The 19991-nt window shown below is 47.8% G+C and overlaps 1 protein-coding gene across 1 annotated transcript in view; it reads left to right on the top strand.

Annotated features, from left to right (window-relative positions):
- Positions 1-19991, top strand: part of LOC144734687 (uncharacterized) — a 59662-nt gene that overhangs the window by 6431 nt on the left and 33240 nt on the right. The window contains exon 3 of the mRNA XM_078616990.1: positions 3960-4074. Within this exon, the coding sequence (XP_078473116.1) occupies positions 3960-4074 (115 nt within the window). The remainder of the gene's footprint in view (positions 1-3959; positions 4075-19991) is intronic.

Here is a 19991-nt window from a genome sequence, read left to right on the forward strand (position 1 = left end):
GAAATAATAAAATAATAAAAAATCAAACGTAATAAGAAGAACAGGTCTGTCGGAAAGACAGCGTCTGAATGACGCTGTCTTTCCGACAGACCTGTTCTTCACCTGAGGACGGCTGCTTGCGTTGTGGCCGAAACGTCGTGAGAATTATTTTATTATGTTTTATTTTTATTATTGTATTATTTCCCTTCTATGTGACTTTACCGAAAGAACCAAGAAGATGAATCCCTGCAGTCACGAAAGAAGCTTTAAATCGAAATTTGAGCCAGCAGCGCCAAGATCCTGGGTTCAATTCTGTGCAATCTTGAAATTCAAGTTTGGTGTCCACTTCAATTGGTTGTTTCACTGAAATTGCCTCAATTCCAGCTGTAAGAATCTATAAATATCATATTCTTAGGTTTTTTTCGGTAAAGTCACGTAAGGTAAAAAATAAAAATTAATAAAAGTAAAATAAAAATAAAATAAAAATCACGACGTTTCGGAAGCAACACAAGCCTCCGTCTTCAGGTGGAACGGTCACAGTTGCTTCCGAAACGTCGTGATTTTTATTTTATTTGTATTTTACTTTTATTAATTTAAATTTTTTACCTACGTGACTTTACCGAAAAAACCTAAGAATATGGATCCTTGCAGTCACGAAAGCTTCAAATCTAGAAATATAAATATCAGTTTGCACCAGCATGTGATGAACATTCTCTGTGTAGCGAGGCGTGTGGGAAAGTGTCCCGTGTGTGTGTGTGTGGATTAAAACAAGGTCACTTCGTCGCAGTTCTGTGATATCCACTTCCACGGGCCGTTCTCTAACACACGTGGCGATGCACCGCCCTGCCGAAATTTCTGAAAGGACATTTTATTTGCACGGCATGACCCACCAGTAACAGAGTCCCAACTGTATCCCAGTTGATTTCTGCCAATTCTGCTTTCAATTCAACGAGGTTTGGTTAGCCAGACAGAGTGTGTGTGTTGTACGTAGCGACGTTCAAATCTACACAATGTCCACTTCGTGCCCATTGAGTCTTGGTGTCCCCCCCGTTCTCTCCATCCCTTATGCATTGCGCCAGCCTGCGCTGTAGGGAAATGTACACATGATACAAGCCCGAGGGATGCTTATGGGACATTTTTTTGACTCTCTCGTTCTGTGCTATAATTTCGGCACCACAGATTTATAAACTAGAAGGAATAGATAAACTATGAGACATCTCCTTTACCAGTGGCAAAATATAGTAATAGGTTTTTACCCTTTCAACTGGTACAAAAACTGACACCTTTATACAAGGCATCATGTTTGCAATAACCACAACACAAGCAGTCAAAATGCAAACAAAAAGAAACAAATCTGATAATGATCTGGTCCAACAGCAATGGAGACTAGGCTCTAAGAAAAGCTGTCTCGGGTGTGGACCAATCAACTTCAAGCACAGTGCATATCATTATCAGAGTTGTTTCTTTTTGTTTGCATTTTGACTGCTTGTGTTGTGGTTAGTGCAAACATGATGCCTTGTATAAAGGTGTCAGTTTTTGTACCAGTTGAAAGGGTAAAAACCTATTACTATATTGGAATAGATATAGTTAACGTGCTTGTGCCAGCTGTGCTTATATTCGTAGTGTGCTTATATCAGAAGTTGCCCTGCACCTTGTTGCCACCAGTGTGTGACGTCAGCATGCGTTAACGTATATCAGAGCTGTCTTTAGAAACAGCATCCGCTATTATTTTATTTAAAACGTTTTAACGTTATACCTTTTTTTATTGATTTGTATAACATTTTTAGTTACCATCCCTTTTTCATTAAACACGTCAGCCGGGGAGATGGAGCAATTACATCTGTTCCATTTCAGGTGCTAGGTGGATTGATACATCGCAAGATCTTGAGAAGTGGCAGCGGTGGCAGCTTGCGGAGGCATTCGTCCAGCAGTGGGTTGCACATGACAGATTATGAGCCTTTCGTGTTTAAGCCCTTGTTTTTACACGGTGGATTTTTTTTGCACAATTTGCTTTGCTGTCCCCCCGGGAACCCACCTCTCTCCCCCCCTTGTAAAACGAGGCATTACCTCTCCCTAAAGAGCATTCCTGGATAAGAGACAAAGATCCCCCGTATAGCCTGCAACAGACGTTTGTGGCAAATGTTGTTTGCAAGTAGCAACTAATGAAGGCCGGCATGGTACAACAACATGGCTGATGAGAAGATGGCCAGCACCACGCCCCGACTGCTTTTGCCCCCCCCCCACAGTGCTTACACTACCTACTCTGTTAGGGCTGAGTCGACCTAGGGGAGACCCAGGACCAATTCAATTGTTCACCACTGGCTATGGTCGTGGGAGCAGGGTTTTTGAACTCGGGTCGCCAGGTTCGTAGCACAGTGCGCTAACCACTGTGCCACCGCTCCCATTCGCACGTGTGCACACGCCTGCCCCAACACCTACATCCCACACGCCTGCCCCCACCTTTCGGCGTGATCGGTGGGCAGCACAATGAGTAGGAGTGGTAGCTTAAAAGGGGCCTTTAGGTTTATGGGTTGCAAATGGCCTTTATGGCTCTCGGAAGGCTTTACGTTTCAAACTTGGAACCTAGGGTGTTACAGCCTGTACTATTATTCTGTTATAATGGGGGCGGGGGGATTTCTCATCATGTACAGATTCGATCATCATAATAAGGCTGCGTGCAGAATGTCGGCAAATGGTTACGTCATCTTCACATGCAAGGAAGTATGCTGGAATGGCTGTTGTGTTTTGATGCTTTGGGGTAACGGTTGGCACATCGGACTTGCAATTCGGAGGGCACCAGTTCAATTCCCATCTTCCGGCTCCCCCGGCCTGCAGTATTCGAAGCGGACACTACAATCACTCGGCAGGTTGCCTGTGGGGGGATAAAGTGTGGGTACCCCCACCTCTTCCAAGGCTATCCCTTTATTTTATTTCTTTTACTAGCTTTACTACCCGGTTTCGCCCGAGACTTGGATTCTTGTCTTGGATTAACACCAGAGGTCGCAAACGGGTTTTGATTCCTTATCCGTACCCGTACCCGGCCGCACCAGGGTCGCAAATGGGTACCCGTACCCGTACCCGGCCGCACCAGGGTCGCAAATGGGTACCCGTACCCGTACCCGGCCGGGTACGGGTACGGGTACCCTACCCGTACCCTACCCGGAATGAGTGACAAACGGTTACTCACCAGTGACTCACGGCCTACCCGTACCCGTACCCGGCCGCACCAGGGTCGCAAACGGCTACCCGTACCCGGCCGGGTATGGGTAGCCGGGTATCGGGTAGGGTACGGGTATCGGGTACCCGGTTGCGACCTTTGATTAACACACGGCCTACGCGGAGGGTGGGGGAGGGGGATGCGTGACGTCAGCAGGCGCACTGCGTGACGCTGCCGCATGCGGGTGACATCACAGATATGACGTCACGGTCACTTGCCGTGCAAAATATACCCATTATTGCGCTCCCCTCCCCCAAAATACACAAGTCTATTTTTATACTTTTTGCATTGTGTACATTCTGAAGCTACCCACATGCCACATTTCAAGTTTGTTGCATGTCGGGAAGTATGATAAACATTTCGAACAGACACACATATTCACAAATTTCCCTTTTTTATATACTGTATATATATTTAAGACGTCTGGTCAGCATGGAAGAATCTACAAAATGCAATCCAGCTGGGCTCTCTCGGAGCCCCCCCTTTAGCAGAGGAGGCCCTTCTGCCAGCAATGGCATGAGCAAGCAATTTCACAGCTGCACCTTTACCTTTAATTGTGTGTGTTTAGTATTTTTATCTCTTTTTTCCTGTCTGCACACACCTTTCTGTTCCGACGACTTAGTTTCTCATCGTTTTGATAACAACGGCAAGCGTTACATGTGGCGCGTGTTGTGTGCGTGTACTCGCTCCCTAACAGCACTTGCCCCAACAGTCTGTTAAGGCTACACGGGGGAATCTTTGTCTTTGTGCTCCCGATTTCCAGCGAACCCAGGAAGATAGAGAGCAAGAGGCAACGCGTCGCAGGTGGCGGGCACAGCTGGAGCAAGAGGCTCGTGATTCTATCCTCCGTGCTGGAACACATCTGTGCGTGTTACCAGGTGAGTGCTGCCCCCTTACCTTGATCACCACCACCCCCTCCTCCCTCCTCCTCCCCGTCCACTCCAAGCCAGGCAAGAGTACCCTTAGCAGCAGCCACAGATGCTCCCACGAGAAGAATACATTACAAGGTTGTGCCTGTTGTCATGGGGACGACGTCATCATCGTCGTCGTCGGTAAGTTACCGTAGATAAATTAAGCGTCATATTTTCCGCACATTTTTTTTTGGGTGTGTGTGTGTGTACGTGTAATATCATCATCGACATTGTAAGCCATGGTCGTTCCACTGCTGGATGGGAGCTTCCCCAAGCCGGCACCACCTCTCGCAATCCTGCGATGTAACGATGCATGCAGCCCCTGCACCACGCGAAGTGGTTTTCGTTCCATCTCCCCCGTTGGACGTCCACTCCGGATGCGTTCCATTCCTTGGCCGCCCCACTACATTGTAATTATCAGTGACGTCACCCAAACTATTAACGTACTTATGTACACCATTGGAACCTCATTTGGCAGTAAAAAATATTATAATTGTTTTTTTACCCTTCTATTTGGCAACAAAACTGACACCTTTTTTACAAGGAGTCATGTTTGCATAGACCACAATACCTGCAGCCATAATGCAAACAAAAAACATAACTCTGATGATATATGCACTGTCCTTGAAGTTGATTGGTCCACACCCGAGACAGCTTTCCTTAGAGCCTAGTCTCACATGGGTTGGACCAGATGACGCCAAAAGGCGCACAACTCAAAGACAATGCACCATACTTATGTACGTTTAACTTCTTTCGCGCCGTACGTAGCCAACCGTGCTGATCGGAGGTTGCGATAAAAGTTAAGTGGGATTGGGCACAATGCGTCGCTAGGAGGAGGGATGATGAACGATGGTCAGGGGTGACGCTGTTATTTACACGTTTGAACAAATCATTTGGTGACGACGCCGCTGCTGTGTTAGCAGTGAGTACTCAAGCACAATTCACGAATTAAAAAAAAAAACCCGCCACACATTGGACAACACAGCTGTCAACCCATTCGGTTAACCCGTATTCTTGTCAGGGATATAGAGTTTTCAGGTCCATACGGCGTACAGCCGTTTCATATACGGGCAAACATGTTTTGGCCTATTTGTCTGTTTCTCCCTTGTGATGGGACTTTTCAGGATGAACGTTGAGATTTATAGGGGCACGGGGTGACCAATAAGGTCTGAATTGGTCTGTTTTAAGGTAGGGCACTGATAAGGGGTTGACAGATATGCATCTTTAACACGGCGCACTTAAAGGAAATCTAACAGGCGATATTTTTCGCCAATGGCACTTCTTCACATGTATAATTATTCACATTTAATATGGTGCATCGTGTATGCAGGGTGATCCGATCATAGAAACCCCACTAACCAAATCAGGAGTAATAATCGAGAAAGTTCTGCACGTCTCCCTCCCACACACATGGCAGTGGCGGGGGCAGTAACCTACAGAACCCCCCCCAGATGGTATTTGGCCTACTCTTCCACAACCGGCGACCTAGAGAGCTGCCCCTTCTAGGGGAAGGGCATGTGGCCCACTTTTCAACACTGCCTGTGCTGAATTTGCACAAATCAATACGGTGGTGGTGGTGGTAGTGGGGGAGGAGAGAACGGTGCTCGTGATGAGATGTTTTTCAGCAGAGCCGGGTCAATCCATGCGCATTCCCGGAACGGCCCGAATTTCAATGAACTAATTCCGCAGCTGTGCCGTCCGTTAAAATACCTCCGCGTATCTGGGCCGGCGGCGGCGGCGGGGGGGGTGCCGTAATTTTGGAGGAGCCGGCTGCCATCGTTCTTGAGCCACCTGTCAAAGCACAGAGTACCCCTAATCCCCGTGGCCACCAGCCGCTACCCCCCCCTCCGCTCCATCGCTCCCCCCCCCCCCCTAACCAGCTCCATCTCTGCTCCGCGCCCATAAATAGAACGCTCTGGGGGTTGGGGGGGGGGGTCCTCTTGGCTCCCACCGAATTCTAGATTTGAAGCTTTCGTGACTGCAAGGATTCATATTCTTAGGTTTTTTCGGTAAAGTCACGTAGGTAAAAAATTAGAATTAATAAAAGTAAAATAAAACATAAAAAAATTAAAAAAATTTATTCATTTAAATTTTTTTACCTAAAAATTTGTAATTAATAAAGTAAAAAAATTAATTTATTTTATTTTACTTTTATTAATTTTTATTTTTTACCTACGTGACTTTACCGAAAAAACCTAGGAATATGAATATCCCACCAAATTGTTTGAGCCGCACGCACGCACGCACCGGTGTTGATTGTGGCTGCGAGTGGCGAGCCTCGGTGAGTGCCGGGAGTAAAGTTCGATGGAGTGTCGCGTGCGTGTGTGTGCGCCCTCGTTTGTCGCCAAGGCAATGCTGATAGCTCTCTGGCTTTAACCACTGCCGCCGCCAGAGTTGCTCAAGCGAGGTTTTCAGTTTCTTCCAACAGGGTTATGACTGGGGTACTGTACTTTATTCGGTCTGTTTGTGTGCGCGTCTATGTGCTCGCGGTTGCGTAGCGGTGAGCGCTGCGATTGTGGCGACCCAGGTTCGATTCCTGCTCATGCTGACCTGGTCCTGGGCCTCCCCTAGGTCGACTCGGCCTCAAATGAGTACTTGGTGCGATGTGGAAACATCGTCGCTGGGGAGACAAAGGTGGCCGGGCGTGGTGCTGGCCACCCACCCACCCCCTCGTGTGTCGTGCCGGCCTTCATAGTTGCTGGTCGATAACAGCACTTGCCCCGACAGTCTGTGAAGACTATATGGGGGATCTTTGTATTTGTCATTACGACTGGGATCAAAACCTGACACGGTGACCCACAATGATCCACAGTGGCCAACATTAGGCCACTGCGACCCACATTAGCTCACTCTGACACAGCAATTCAACATTAGGCCAATGACCAACATTAGGGCACAGTGACGCACAGGCCACATTAGGCCACAGTTAGACCACAGTTAGACCACACATTAGACTCATCCTCAAATGAGTTCGCGGTGCAGTGTCTAAACATCGCCACTGGGGAGACAAAGGCGGCTAGGCGTGGTGTTGGCCACCCACCCCCTCGTGTGCCGTGCCAGCCTTCGTAAGTGCTACTCGATAACATCACTTGCCCCAACAGTCGGTTAAGGCTATACGGGGGGTCTTTGTCTTTGTGCTCGCTAACAGCACTTGTTCAAACAGCCTGAAAAGGCTATGCAGTACTGAGGATCCTCCGTATGTGTTTATGGTGTAGGAGGGCTATTTCACAGAAGGGCCTCCTCGAGGGAGTTCTAGAGAGCCCCTCTAGAGCACATTTGTCATCTCCTACTATCCTGGCTCAACATTTTTAGTCGTGGTTGGTAGTATCCACGCTTTACCCAACCGCACGTGATCTTCTGATTAACTGTGGGGTCCACCCATCGGCGGTGCCCACACGGACAGAGGTGATCAGTGGGGTGTTTGGGGGGGAATAATTTAATAAAAACTGTCATCGTTATTTCAGCTGCCATTCTGGGAAATCGAATCGAACGGGCGACCTCTGCGGTTATTAGTCCAGTGGGCCAACCACTGCACCACAGCGGGATCCTGTATCCGCACCACCGTATTGAACAACGCCACTGTGGCGAGATGTTAACTACCTCGCCTGATATACAGGAGGTCGTGGGTTCGATCCCGACTCTGACGCCTGCTGCTGTATATTTGAAGTTTGCATGTTCTCTGCGTGATCGCGTGGATTTTTCTCCGGGTCCTCCGGTTTTCCCCTCCACGTTTAGAAACGTGCGTTTAGAGTATTTTGCTGCTTTAAATATGCACGTGATAAGCCACGTTTTTGAGCTATCATTTGTGGCCAGGCCGCTTCTGAAAAATAGCTACGTAGCTCTGTGGGCCTTACCTGGTAAAATAAAAATAGTTTAGTTCGGTTTAACAGGGCAATGCGTGCGTGTTACACACAGCGATGAATTTGGGCAATTTTGTCATGCATCGCACTCACCTGCCGTGCGTGAACATATATGTGTGGTAAAAGCCCCAGTCCCACCTGATGACGGAGACTTGTGTTGCCTCCGAAACGTCGTGAATTTTATTTTTATTTTTGTTTTGTTTTATTTTACTTTCATTACTTTTAATGTTTTACCTACGTGACTTTACCGAAAAAACCTGAGAATATGAATCATTGCAGTCACGAAAGCTTCAAATCTAGAATTAAAAGCCCCAGTGTTGCTTAGGGTATTTTTTTTAGCGATTTTGTGATGCTCGCGATCAGCGTCCCATGCTGGAATTCTGTCACCACAGACTTGGCCATATATGAACCAGACGGAGGAAGCCCGTTGAGGTTTAGTGCCACTTGGGCATCTTCTCACATCCCCCTTCCCCCACCACCCTCCACCACCCTCCCCCCCCAGTGAGTGCTCCTCCAAAGACAAAGACCCCCGTATAGCCTGAGCAGACTGTAGGGGCAAGTGCTGTTAGCGAACACCTATGAAGGCCGACACGGCGCACGAAGGGGTGGGTAGCCAACATCGCGCCCGGCCGCCTTTGTCTCCCCAGTGGTGACGTTTACACACTGCACGAGGTACTCGTTTGAGGCCGGGTCGACCTAGGGGAGGCCCAGGACCGGTTCAGATAATCGTCACTGGTGTTGGCCGTGAGCTGGAATCAAACTCGGGTTGCCAGGTTCATAGCGCGACCTCGCTAACCGCTACACCACCGCTCCCACACACCCCCACACAACCCTCTCAAATGGAACACACACACACACACACCTATGCGTTGTGTGATTTTTATTTTAACCGAGTGCCCGACATGTGCCATGCTGTTGTAAACAGTAGAGCGGATAAGCAGTGTACCGCTGCTGCTAAGCCAATTCTTCTGGTCAAAGGTCATCTGTGTTTTGTTGTTGTAGTAATGTCGACCTTGTTCACGTGAACTATAACATCGTAAACTTTCAAATGACTCCCCCTCTATCGAAATTGCTTGCAGTGGTTTAGGAGGAGAGCGGTCTCTAGGAGGACGTTAAAAACTCATTTCTATAGAACTTATTTTTGCGTTTAGTTTGTTGTCCTTCCCCCCCGCCCCGCACATCCCCATGAGCACGATTGGCTACGTACGGTGCGAAAAGAAGTTCAACACACACACACACATACACTGAGTATATTAGCCAATTATAACCAATCACTCTGCACGTTAACGAGCGCTTTTGGATCGGCGGAGTAGCGGTTACCGCGCTGCGCTACGAAACAGGGCTGTCCAAATTCGAAATTCCATTCCCTGCCGTGGCTAACATCGGTCGGTGATTATCAACGTGGCCTTAAACGAGAGCCTTGGTGCGGTGCGTGCGTACGATGAACTTCTTTCGCACCGTACGTAGCCAGCCGCGCTAATGGGAGGTGTACCACCGGCGCTGGGGATGCAAAGTTGGCTCTGCACGCGTACTGCTTGCTTCGACCCCCTCGTGCGCCATGCCGGCCTTCGTAGGTGTTGCTAACAACAGCACATGTCCCCAGCAGTCTCTGTGTGTAAGCTCCCCCACAGCCAGAAGGCCCACAGCTGTTTCCTTTGCCTCCCAAATGAATTGTAGGCACTTGCTAATTGTAATTTACACACTTTCGAATGGCTCGCCACCGTTAAAAGGTGAAACGTTTTCCAAGGCAATCCGTTAGCGATTCAAAGCACGGGCGTCGAAATGTGACTTAGTTTTATTGTTTTGCGCTCCTTAGGCTGCGATGTACCTTGTTCATGTATGGGAGTGGCCCTTCTTCTGCCTCTGCAGGGATGCATTCCTCGCTTCACATTACAATAGTGCTGGCACGCATAACCGCCCACTTACGGGCCACGCCACTCGGCAGCGATGTTCGCTGCTTGTCGAACACCCGCGGCGGACCAAGCCATCGCACGGCCACGCTACGCTAAGCATCAGTGGGGGGTTGAGGGGGGGCACGGGGAGACACGAGCGAAACTAACCCTGCGTTAGCCGTGCAACGTTGGGGCCGACGTTTTGTGTTTGTTGGGGAACGAAAAAGCTTAGGGCACCCCAAGCAGCTCAAGTGGCACGGATTCATGTGATTCATATGGGTTAGATCACGTAAATGTAAATGTGTCGTTAAGCCCGCCATTACCCGACATAGCCAATTAGTAAGGTTTGTCACGTAAATAAAACGTGTGAATTACTAGTACAGCACACCGGTGTGGTGAAGAGTAAGCCTACAGTATTTACAATTAGAGTATGATGTCTCGCTGGTAATTACAACCACCCTCATCAGGTGACGCCCAGAGTCGTGGAGAATTCGTCCTGCATCAATTAATTTCGAATGAACAAGCAAAGCTAATTTACATAATACAACCAATGAATATATCTTAACAATATATTGTCTGTACATCTCTTCACCCATCTTATTCCAAATTTGTCTCTTTATCAACATCTCATTTCACGACATCGTTCTCCTCTCTCATAATCAACGTTTTTGGGTTTAGATCGCGTTATTTATAAATGTGTCGTAACCCTCCACCACCCGACACGGCCAATCAGTAAAACAAAAAGTGTCACGTTGACAAAAGACAAATAGTTCACTGCTTTAGCCCACCGGTGTGTTGAAGCGTGAAACCACATTTACAATTTGAGTACGACGTTTCGCTGGTAATTTCATCCAGCATCATCGGGCAATTCGCCAGAATGGTGAGGCTCTGCTGTGTGTCCCGTTCTTATATAGAGAGGTTACGACCCATTTATAAATAACGCGATCTAAACCCAAAAACGTTGTTTATGAATAATATTGGTCGCGAAAGCCTACGTGTTCTCCTCTCTCTCTATTTTCTAATACCACGACATCTCGATCTGTTGTCCAGATGATTCTCCGTTGATCTCTTCACATTACATCTGTCGCCGCTCACCTACACCTCTTCCGTCATCTCGCAAGGAGATTGATCAATCACGAGGGTGGCAGGGAGCAAAGGTAACGTCTGCCAGGCCCCCAAATTCACGAGCGCTGCCACTGATCCCTATTCTACAATTATGGGCAAGGACATTTCATTCACGTAGTTTTTCCAAGATTAAACCGATTCCAACAATGCCCACAAGTGTAATAAAGCCCTGGGCATTTGGTGAATGGCACATATCAGCTGTATGGTAACGTGAGCATGGTCGTAATGGGTCTGTAACCCGTCTCCTCTCCCAGCTTGTGAAGTTGTTCACTAACATCGACGTGATGTCAATCCACTGCTGGATAAGGTCCTGCACACGTCATCGCTGGGGTTCATTTGACCGTGCCTGTAATAACGGGAGCTTCCAATATCGTTCTTCATCGACAGCACTGCCGTACTTGATTTCAAACTTGCCCGTTGAGGAATTGCTTCGCTGGCCCTTTGAATGAACTCCGAGCATCCGGTCGACATTCAAAAGTAACAAATGTTCGACAGGTTTCAACGCGTATTATTTGCGGACTATTATTTCACTTGCCGTTGATCGCCACGCTCGGCAAGTAGAGTTCCACACCGCTGCCGTCTTGGAATGTGTCGCGAAGCCGGCTGGTTTCGGCTGTGACCAGTCCAACACGGCATGGCTGCATGATCATCATCATCATCATCACCCCCCCTCCTCATCCCACTCCGCCTTATCGCCGCCACACTGCACCGCGACCTAACTGAAGACACTTTGCGCGTCATCTCGGGCCGGGACCCGTCCGGTGATCGTTCAAGTCAATCGCTCGCTGTACCGATCGCCGGTTCATTTTGCTCGACTCGTCGGGATGACACGAGAACAGTTGGGGGTAAAACAAAACAAAAATTCTCACCTCCCTCTCTCTCGCTCTCTCTCTGTCTGTTCTTCCGTGGACGTGCGCCGCTGGTCTGCATCGGTGAGTTATGGTGAAACGGCCCACATGAGCCGCAAGCTGTGTTAGAGGCCAATCATCCAGCAGTGGATCGGCAAAAGGTCGTGCACGCGTGCACGGGTGTAAGTGGCAGGTGAATGTTCTGGAGCCCGCGGTGGGTAGTGTGGATTGGCGCGATGTGATCGACCGGTTACGATATCGGTTCCCTACGGACCAAGGCCGTAATGATAATAAATATTTGGGGGGGGACACACACATCCCCCCCAATATTCAAATATGCTCACAATGTCCCCCCCAATATATTGTTATAAAATCGATTTCTGTTTATACGATTGTGGTTATGGTTGTACTTTATTAATGCCTAATCTCTGCCATTACATACAATGAAACAAGAAAAGGTAAAAAAAAGAAAAAAACAGAGCAATGTAATACAATACACTATTAGACATTATTGTAAAAAATAACTAAAAAGTCCATTCTATGTGTTAGTGCATTTTTAAAATATATTAGGCAGGAAATGGCAGGAAATTCGTTTTCAAATTGAGATTTTTTTTTCAGGGGGGGGGGGACCCCCCAGACCACCTGGAAGATTTGGTCCCCCCCAATGTTGACTCCATGGCTACGGCCTTGCTACGGGACCACATTGGTGTGGCTAGTGTGATTGCGAGTGGCTGGCAGTGCTTATTTGGCATTTACCGATTCACTCCATCGGTGATCGGTCACCTCCTCACCTCTCTTCTCTTGCCACTCCCGTGTGGATACCGTTCCCACAAAACGTCACTTCTCTGATTCCTCCACCAATTTAGAGAACTCGGGTCTGCCAGAACCAACAGTTGCATTTTCACCCATACCGCGTGTGTTGAATCGGGACACTGCAGGTCACAACAACATACACTCTCAGCCACTCACTCGCCACGCCGAACATCACAACACTTCTCTTGCTGCCTCTCCCCTTGCCGTGCGCTCCTCTGGAATTCTGTCCCAATCGTCGTCTGTCTTCCCAAGCTCATAACAACATTGCTCAATATAATAATAGGGGTTTTCCCCCTTTTTCTGGCAACAAAACTGAAACCTTTTTACAAGGATTCATGTCTGCATTAACCACAATACTTGTGGTCAGAATGCAAACCAAAAACACACTCTGATAATATTTGCATTGTCCTTGAAACTGATTGGTCCACACCAAGGGACGGCTTTCTTTTGAGCCTCGACCCAATTGGTGCTCGACCAGAGGACGCCAAAAGGCGTCCACAGCTCAAAGACAATGCACCATCAAAGTAATGAGGGCAAGGGGTGAGCATCTACATCATTGGACCTCCTTTGCCAGTACCAAAATATAATAATAATGTTTCCCCCCTTTTCCTGGCAACAAAACTGAAACCTTTTACAAGGTTAATGCAGACATCAACCTTGCTCAAGTCAATACATTTATGAACCGTGTTATCCACCGACACCTTCAGTAGCAATCTTGATTTGAAGCTTTCGTGACTGCAGGAATCCATACTCTTTGGTTCTTTCGGTAAAGTCACGTAGGTATAAAATAAAATAGATCACGACGTTTCGGGCGCAACACAAGCGTCCGTCATCAGGTGTTAAAGCTTTCAGGAGCAATTGTTTGTTGCTGGCCACTTGGCATTTTGGGACCCCTTTGCTCATCATCTGTGAAAATAAAAAAAACAAACGGGGCGAGGGTGGTTAACGCGTTCTGCCGCGTGTGCTGCATCAGGGAGTTGGGTTTGGCGAGTGTTGGCTGGCATTGGCAACGGTGTCTGTATGTAGCTGGGTGTGTCCGTGAAGGCTCTATGGAGGGGTCTTTGTCTTTGCGTTGGCACGGCTGGTGTTATGCGTGTGGCAGGCCACGACTGTTAGAGGACTCTGGTGAATGAACGCCTCTTGTGGCGTGTGCGCTGTGGTTAGGTATCTGCTCGTATTGGGAGATTGTTGTTGGCCTGCGGTTGGCAATGGTGTCTGTATGTATGTGTAAGCTGGCTGTGTTGGGGAAGTGAAGAAATTAACGGGGGGGGAGGTGGGGGTGCGAGAGGAGAGGATTGTGTGGCCAGACTTGGGAGCGGCAGGCAGTGTCACTTTACATCCAAGCTCCTGAAAGGCCCCTTTTGTGTGGGTGTCTGAAAAAGTTTTACCAGGCCAGTAAAAGTAAACACTTCGCCGGGCGGTGTGTGAAGGGTAACCTACCCAATGAGGCCAGTGTGTGAAGGGTAACTTACCCAATGTGACCAGTGTGTGAAGGGTAACTTACCCAATGTGACCAGTGTGTGAAGGGTAACCTACCCAATGTGGCCAGTGTGTGAAGGGTAATCTACCCAATGTGGCCAGTGTGTGAAGGGTAACCTACACAATGTGACCAGTGTGTGAAGGTTAACCTACCCAATGTGGCCAGTGTGTGTAGGGTAACCTACCCAATGTGGCCAGTGTGTGAAGGGTAACCTACACAATGAGGCCAGTGTGTGAAGGGTAACTTACCCAATGTGACCAGTGTGTGAAGGGTAACCTACACACTAACCAGTGTGTGAAGGGTAACCGACCCAATGTGGCCAGTGTGTGAAGAGTAACCTACCCAATGTGACCAGTGTGTGTGGAGGGTAACTTACCCAATGTGGCCAGTGTGTGGAGGGTAACCTACACAATGTGACCAGTGTGTGGAGGGTAACCTACACAATGTGACCAGTGTGTGTGGAGGGTAACTTACCCAATGTGGCCAGTGTGTGGAGGGTAACCTACACAATGTGACCAGTGTGTGGAGGGTAACCTACACAATGTGACCAGTGTGTGGAGGGTAACCTACCCAATGTGACCAGTGTGTGGAGGGTAATCTACCCAATGTGGCCAGTGTGTGAAGGGTAATCTACCCAATGTGGCCAGTGTGTGAAGGGTAACCTACCCAATGTGACCAGTGTGTGAAGGGTAACCTACCCAATGTGGCCAGTGTGTGGAGGGTAACCTACCCAATGTGGCCAGTGTGTGAAGGGTAACCTACACAATGAGGCCAGTGTGTGAAGGGTAACTTACCCAATGTGACCAGTGTGTGAAGGGTAACCTACACACTAACCAGTGTGTGAAGGGTAACCTACCCAATGTGGCCAGTGTGTGAAGAGTAACCTACCCAATGTGACCAGTGTGTGTGGAGGGTAACTTACCCAATGTGGCCAGTGTGTGGAGGGTAACCTACACAATGTGACCAGTGTGTGGAGGGTAACCTACACAATGTGACCAGTGTGTGTGGAGGGTAACTTACCCAATGTGGCCAGTGTGTGGAGGGTAACCTACACAATGTGACCAGTGTGTGGAGAGTAACCTACACAATGTGGCTAGTGTGTGGAGAGTAACCTACACAATGTGGCTAGTGTGTGGAGGGTAACCTACCCAATGTGGCCAGTGTGTGAAGGGTAACCTACCCAATGTGACCAGTGTGTGAAGGGTAACCAGCCCAATGTGACCAGTGTGTGAAGGGTAACCTACACAATGTGGCCAGTGTGTGGAGGGTAACCTATAGTTGGACCGAATGAGGCCAGTGTGTGGAGGGTAACCTATCCAATGAGGCCAGTGTGTGGAGGATAACCTGAAGAAGGCATTGGCTCGGCAACTCGTCCAGAACGGGACACTTGTAGGATTTAAAATGTTAAGGCGCTGAGCAGACACCGCAGATAATCCCGCGTGTTTTGATTCGAGGTTTTGGCCGGGCGGCCTGTGATTTAAACCGAAGAAAATGTCATCACGTTAAAGTGGCTCAAGTCTATTTATGCGAAATAAAATGTTGTTGTGACCGTGATGCCCTGTGATAGCTTGCGAGACCGGTTTCAGCTGCTACTTGAGAATCGGTGGTGTTTATTTATTTATAGTGGAGGAATCCGATGAGCTATGGAGCTACTTTTCACAGATGTCCAGTAGAGGCACGGGGTAAGAAAGTTACAACAACAAACAACACAACAACAACACGACAGGAGGGCAAAGTGCAAGGCAAGGTAAACACATCACCCAAACGCATGCACAAATACAACTAAACCATCCCCATCCTACTCTTAGGTAAAGTCACGTGGGTAAAAAAATTAAATACAAATTTATAAAAGTAAAATAAAAATCACGACGTTTTGGAGGCAACACAAGCTTCTGTCTTCAGGTGGAACCGTCACAGCACGATTGCTGTATCAAGTAAAGAGAAATCCCAAGAAAACCGTCCTTGTATATATAAACTATTATTAACGCTACTGCCTCCTCTTCTTCTTGGTTCTTTCGGTAAAGTCACGTAGAAGGGAAATAATAAAATGATAAAAATAAAACATCATAAAATAATAAAAATACAACATTATAAAATAATTAAAATAAAACATGATAAAATAATAAAAATAAAACATACAATTCCGCTTTAAAGTGTCTTCAGGTGGAACCGTCACAGCACGCTTGCTGTATCAAGTAAATGAGAAATTCCAAGAGACCCGACCTTGTATATATACTGGTTGAGGGGGGAGGAGCCAGGGTAGGCCCCTGCATAGTAGTTTTTTTACTATGATAAGGTCGGTGCGGCTGAAGCTACGGCTAGTCTACATAACAAAGGAGCAATGATAGCAATGATCGGCAACGGAGTGTGAGAGATACAAATGCACGATGCCGACAGCACATTCGCCGATAACATTGCGCGAACACAGATTTTAATTAGCGTAGTGAGATGCGTGGAGCGCAAATTCGAATTCCCTAACCAGAAGCCAGGCATCTGTCATAGGCTTGGAACTTGCCTCTTGTCCGCCCCCCCCCTAAATCCCCCATTACCCCCTGCTGCTTGGATGGTCATGTGACTACTACACCACCACCACCACTTTGCTCACCCAACCATCCTCCCACACTCGGACGCTTGTGCCCATCAAACTCACTCCACGCAACTCGCTCGCTCGCTCGCAATCACTGACTCGCCATCACTCGCGGGCGGACGCTACAGTTCCAGCGGCACCGTGGCAGCGTTCGTGCCTCGCAGCTAGAAGGGCAGCCTGGGTTCGACTCCCGGCTCGGGTGTGACTTTGTGTATGGGGCAAATGCTCCGACACACCGGTGCGCTGTGCGGGTAACGAATCGCCACGTTTTGTTGACGCGGCAAACCTTAATAATTGGCTGTTTCGGGTGGTGGCGGGTTTAACGACACATATATCTACGCGATCTAACAAACCAAAAAAAACTTGTAGTACGGCTGATATTGAAAGCCTCCTACGCGTGAAACTTTCCGTATGGGGTTTGTGTGTTCTGCGTGGGTTTCCTCTGCGTTTTCTGGTTTCCTACTATTGTGTACAAAAAAAATCCCCTACAATTTAACTGGTGTTGGTCAAACATCCCAATGCTGAAAAATCATCTGCAAACTACTCAGTGAGGATTGCACGTATAAACATCGCCCCCCGGCCCCCTACTGTGAAAACTTTCAGAATCAGAATATTTATTCATACGGGAGGAATCGAATGAGCTATTATACAGTTTTTTTTACAGATGTCCAGTCGGGGCACAGGGTTAGAACGTCACAACAACAAACGGTACAATAACACGATAGTAATAGGTTTTTACCCTTTCAACTGGTACAAAAACTGACACCTTTATACAAGGGATCATGTTTGCAATAACCACAACACAAGCAGTCAAAATGCAAACAAAAAGAAACAACTCTGATAATGATAATTATATGCACTGTCCCTGAAGTTGATTGGTCCACACCCGAGACAGCTTTTCTTAGAGCCTAGTCTCCATTGGTGTTGGACCAGATGACGCCAAAAGGTTGTACGCCTTTGTATAAAGGTGTCAGTTTTTGTACCAGTTGAAAGGGTAAAAACCTATTGCTATATTTTGCCACTGGTAAAGGAGGTCTCATAGAATAACACGATAGCAGTGCAAAGTACAAGAAAGGTAAACAATCCACCCATGAACACGCAAAGAAAACTAAACCATCCCCATCCTAGCAGCCTACAGCGCTATTAACTTAATTTTTCAGAAGCGACCTGGCCACAAAAATGAATAGCTCAACAAAAGTGGTTTAGCACTTTTGTTGAGCAGAAACCTCTTGAAAGAAGAGGCTTTTGAGACTCGGTGAGACTTTTCGCCGGGAACGCTGCCATCAACACGAACTCTGGCCACGAGTTCCCCGACTCGCTCACAAAACACCGCCCACCGACAGCATGCATGTCCACCCACAACACGTACACCGCCTACTGCTGCCTGTGTAGACGCAGTCTGTGTAGGTTACGTGGTGGGGGTGGTAGTTTGCTTATTTGTGTGTGGGGGGGGGGGTCTCGACAGCTGACGAGAAGCTCCCACCGAGCATGTGCTGCGAAACGTCGGACAATCACGACGACGGAAGGTGCGCGCTACGACCAGAACACGTGCGTGACAGCTGTACAGAGTTGACTTGAAGCTTTCGTGACTGCAGGAATCCAAACTCTTTTTGTTCTTTCGGTATAGTCACATAGGTCGCTTTCCCACCTGATGATGGACGCTTGTGTTGCGCCCGAAACGTCGTGATATATTTTATGTTATACCTACGTGACTTTACCGAAAGAACCAAAGAGCCTGTACAGAATATACGCTCCAAGCCTGGGGTGTTTCATTCAGACGCTGTCTTCCCGACAGACCTGTTCTTCACCTGAGGACGGCTGCTTGCGTTGTGGCCGAAACGTCGTGAGAATTATTTTATAATGTTTTATTTTTATTATTTTATTATTTCCCTTCTACGTGACTTTACCGAAAGAACCAAGAAGATGAATCCCTGCGGTCACGAAAGCTTTAAATCGAAATTTAATGCACTAGCTGTATTATTATTTTCACAGATGTCCAGTAAGGGCGGGTCAGAACGTTTCAACAACAACACACAAACACGATAGGAGTGAAATTTGCATTTAAAGCTTTCGTGACTGCAGGGATTCATATTCTTGGTTCTTTCGGTAAAGTCACATAGGAGGGAAACAATACAATTGTATTGTTTTATATTTTTATTATTTTATTATTTCCCTTCTACGTGACTTTACCGAAAGAACCAAGAAGATGAATCCCTGCAGTCACGAAAGCTTTAAATCGAAACTGTACAGAGTTGTACAGCACCGTCGTGCTGTTGGGGCAAATTTAGTTGCCACACGTGGTGGGGGTTGCCAGCATCACACCCTTGGTCACCTTTGTCTCCCCAGTGCCGATGTTGACACTCTCTGACAGGTACCCAACAGAGGCGGATGTCGATGGGTAGGCAAACAGAGGCGTACTCGAATTGTGAATGTCGTGGGGTTACTCTCCAACACACCCGTGTGTGTGTGTGCTGGACTAGTAACGAGTTGGCACGTTTTGTTCACGTGGCAAACCTTGCCAATTGGCTGTGTCGGGTGGTGGCGGGTTTGACGACACATTCATATATTTACGTGATCTAACCCCCAAAAAAACTCGCATAAACAGAGGCATTTTTATTTATTTTCATACCAAATCAGAATTCGTGTTTTCTCTGGGGGGAGAGGGGTGTGCATGTAGCGTGGTGTGAACCACCAACATTCGGGCAAAATGGGACACGTCCACTACCATGCCCAGGGACTGTTTTCTATTTGGTCGTTTTTGTATGTATGTTGAACTTCTTTTGCACCGTACGTAGCCATCCGCGCTTGTTTTTTTGACGCTAGTTCTTTTGTCGTTTTGGTGACCCGCCCCGGGTCTCCCACTCTTAATCTATATCGCGAGGTCTCGCCCGGTCAAGCAAAATAAACTTGAAACTTGACTCCCCAAAACGTATTTTTCTCGTGGATAAACTCTGGAATTCCCTCCCATCGTCTCTCCTCCAAAGTTCTTACAGCCCGTGGTCCAATTCAAGAAAAAAAAACTGTTTAATCTCTTACCCCGTTACACCTTCCGATAGGGGCCGTTTGTTTCTGGCCTACGCCCAACAAACCGTGACAAAGAAGGGAGGATGGGGGTGACGGGGCGAAGCGCATTGGCACCAGAACTTATTTTGTTGTAGCGGCTGCGCTCCGTGCGTGCGTTTGTGTTTTGGCACGAGGGCAATATCCTGCGGCATCCACCCCTTTGCACTCACTGCACCCACCCACACTCACTGCACTGCACCCACACTGCACCCACCC

This window comes from Lampetra planeri, chromosome 52, assembly GCF_965212315.1.
Source record: "Lampetra planeri chromosome 52, kcLamPlan1.2.h2, whole genome shotgun sequence".
In the NCBI taxonomy this organism is placed as follows: domain Eukaryota; kingdom Metazoa; phylum Chordata; class Hyperoartia; order Petromyzontiformes; family Petromyzontidae; genus Lampetra; species Lampetra planeri.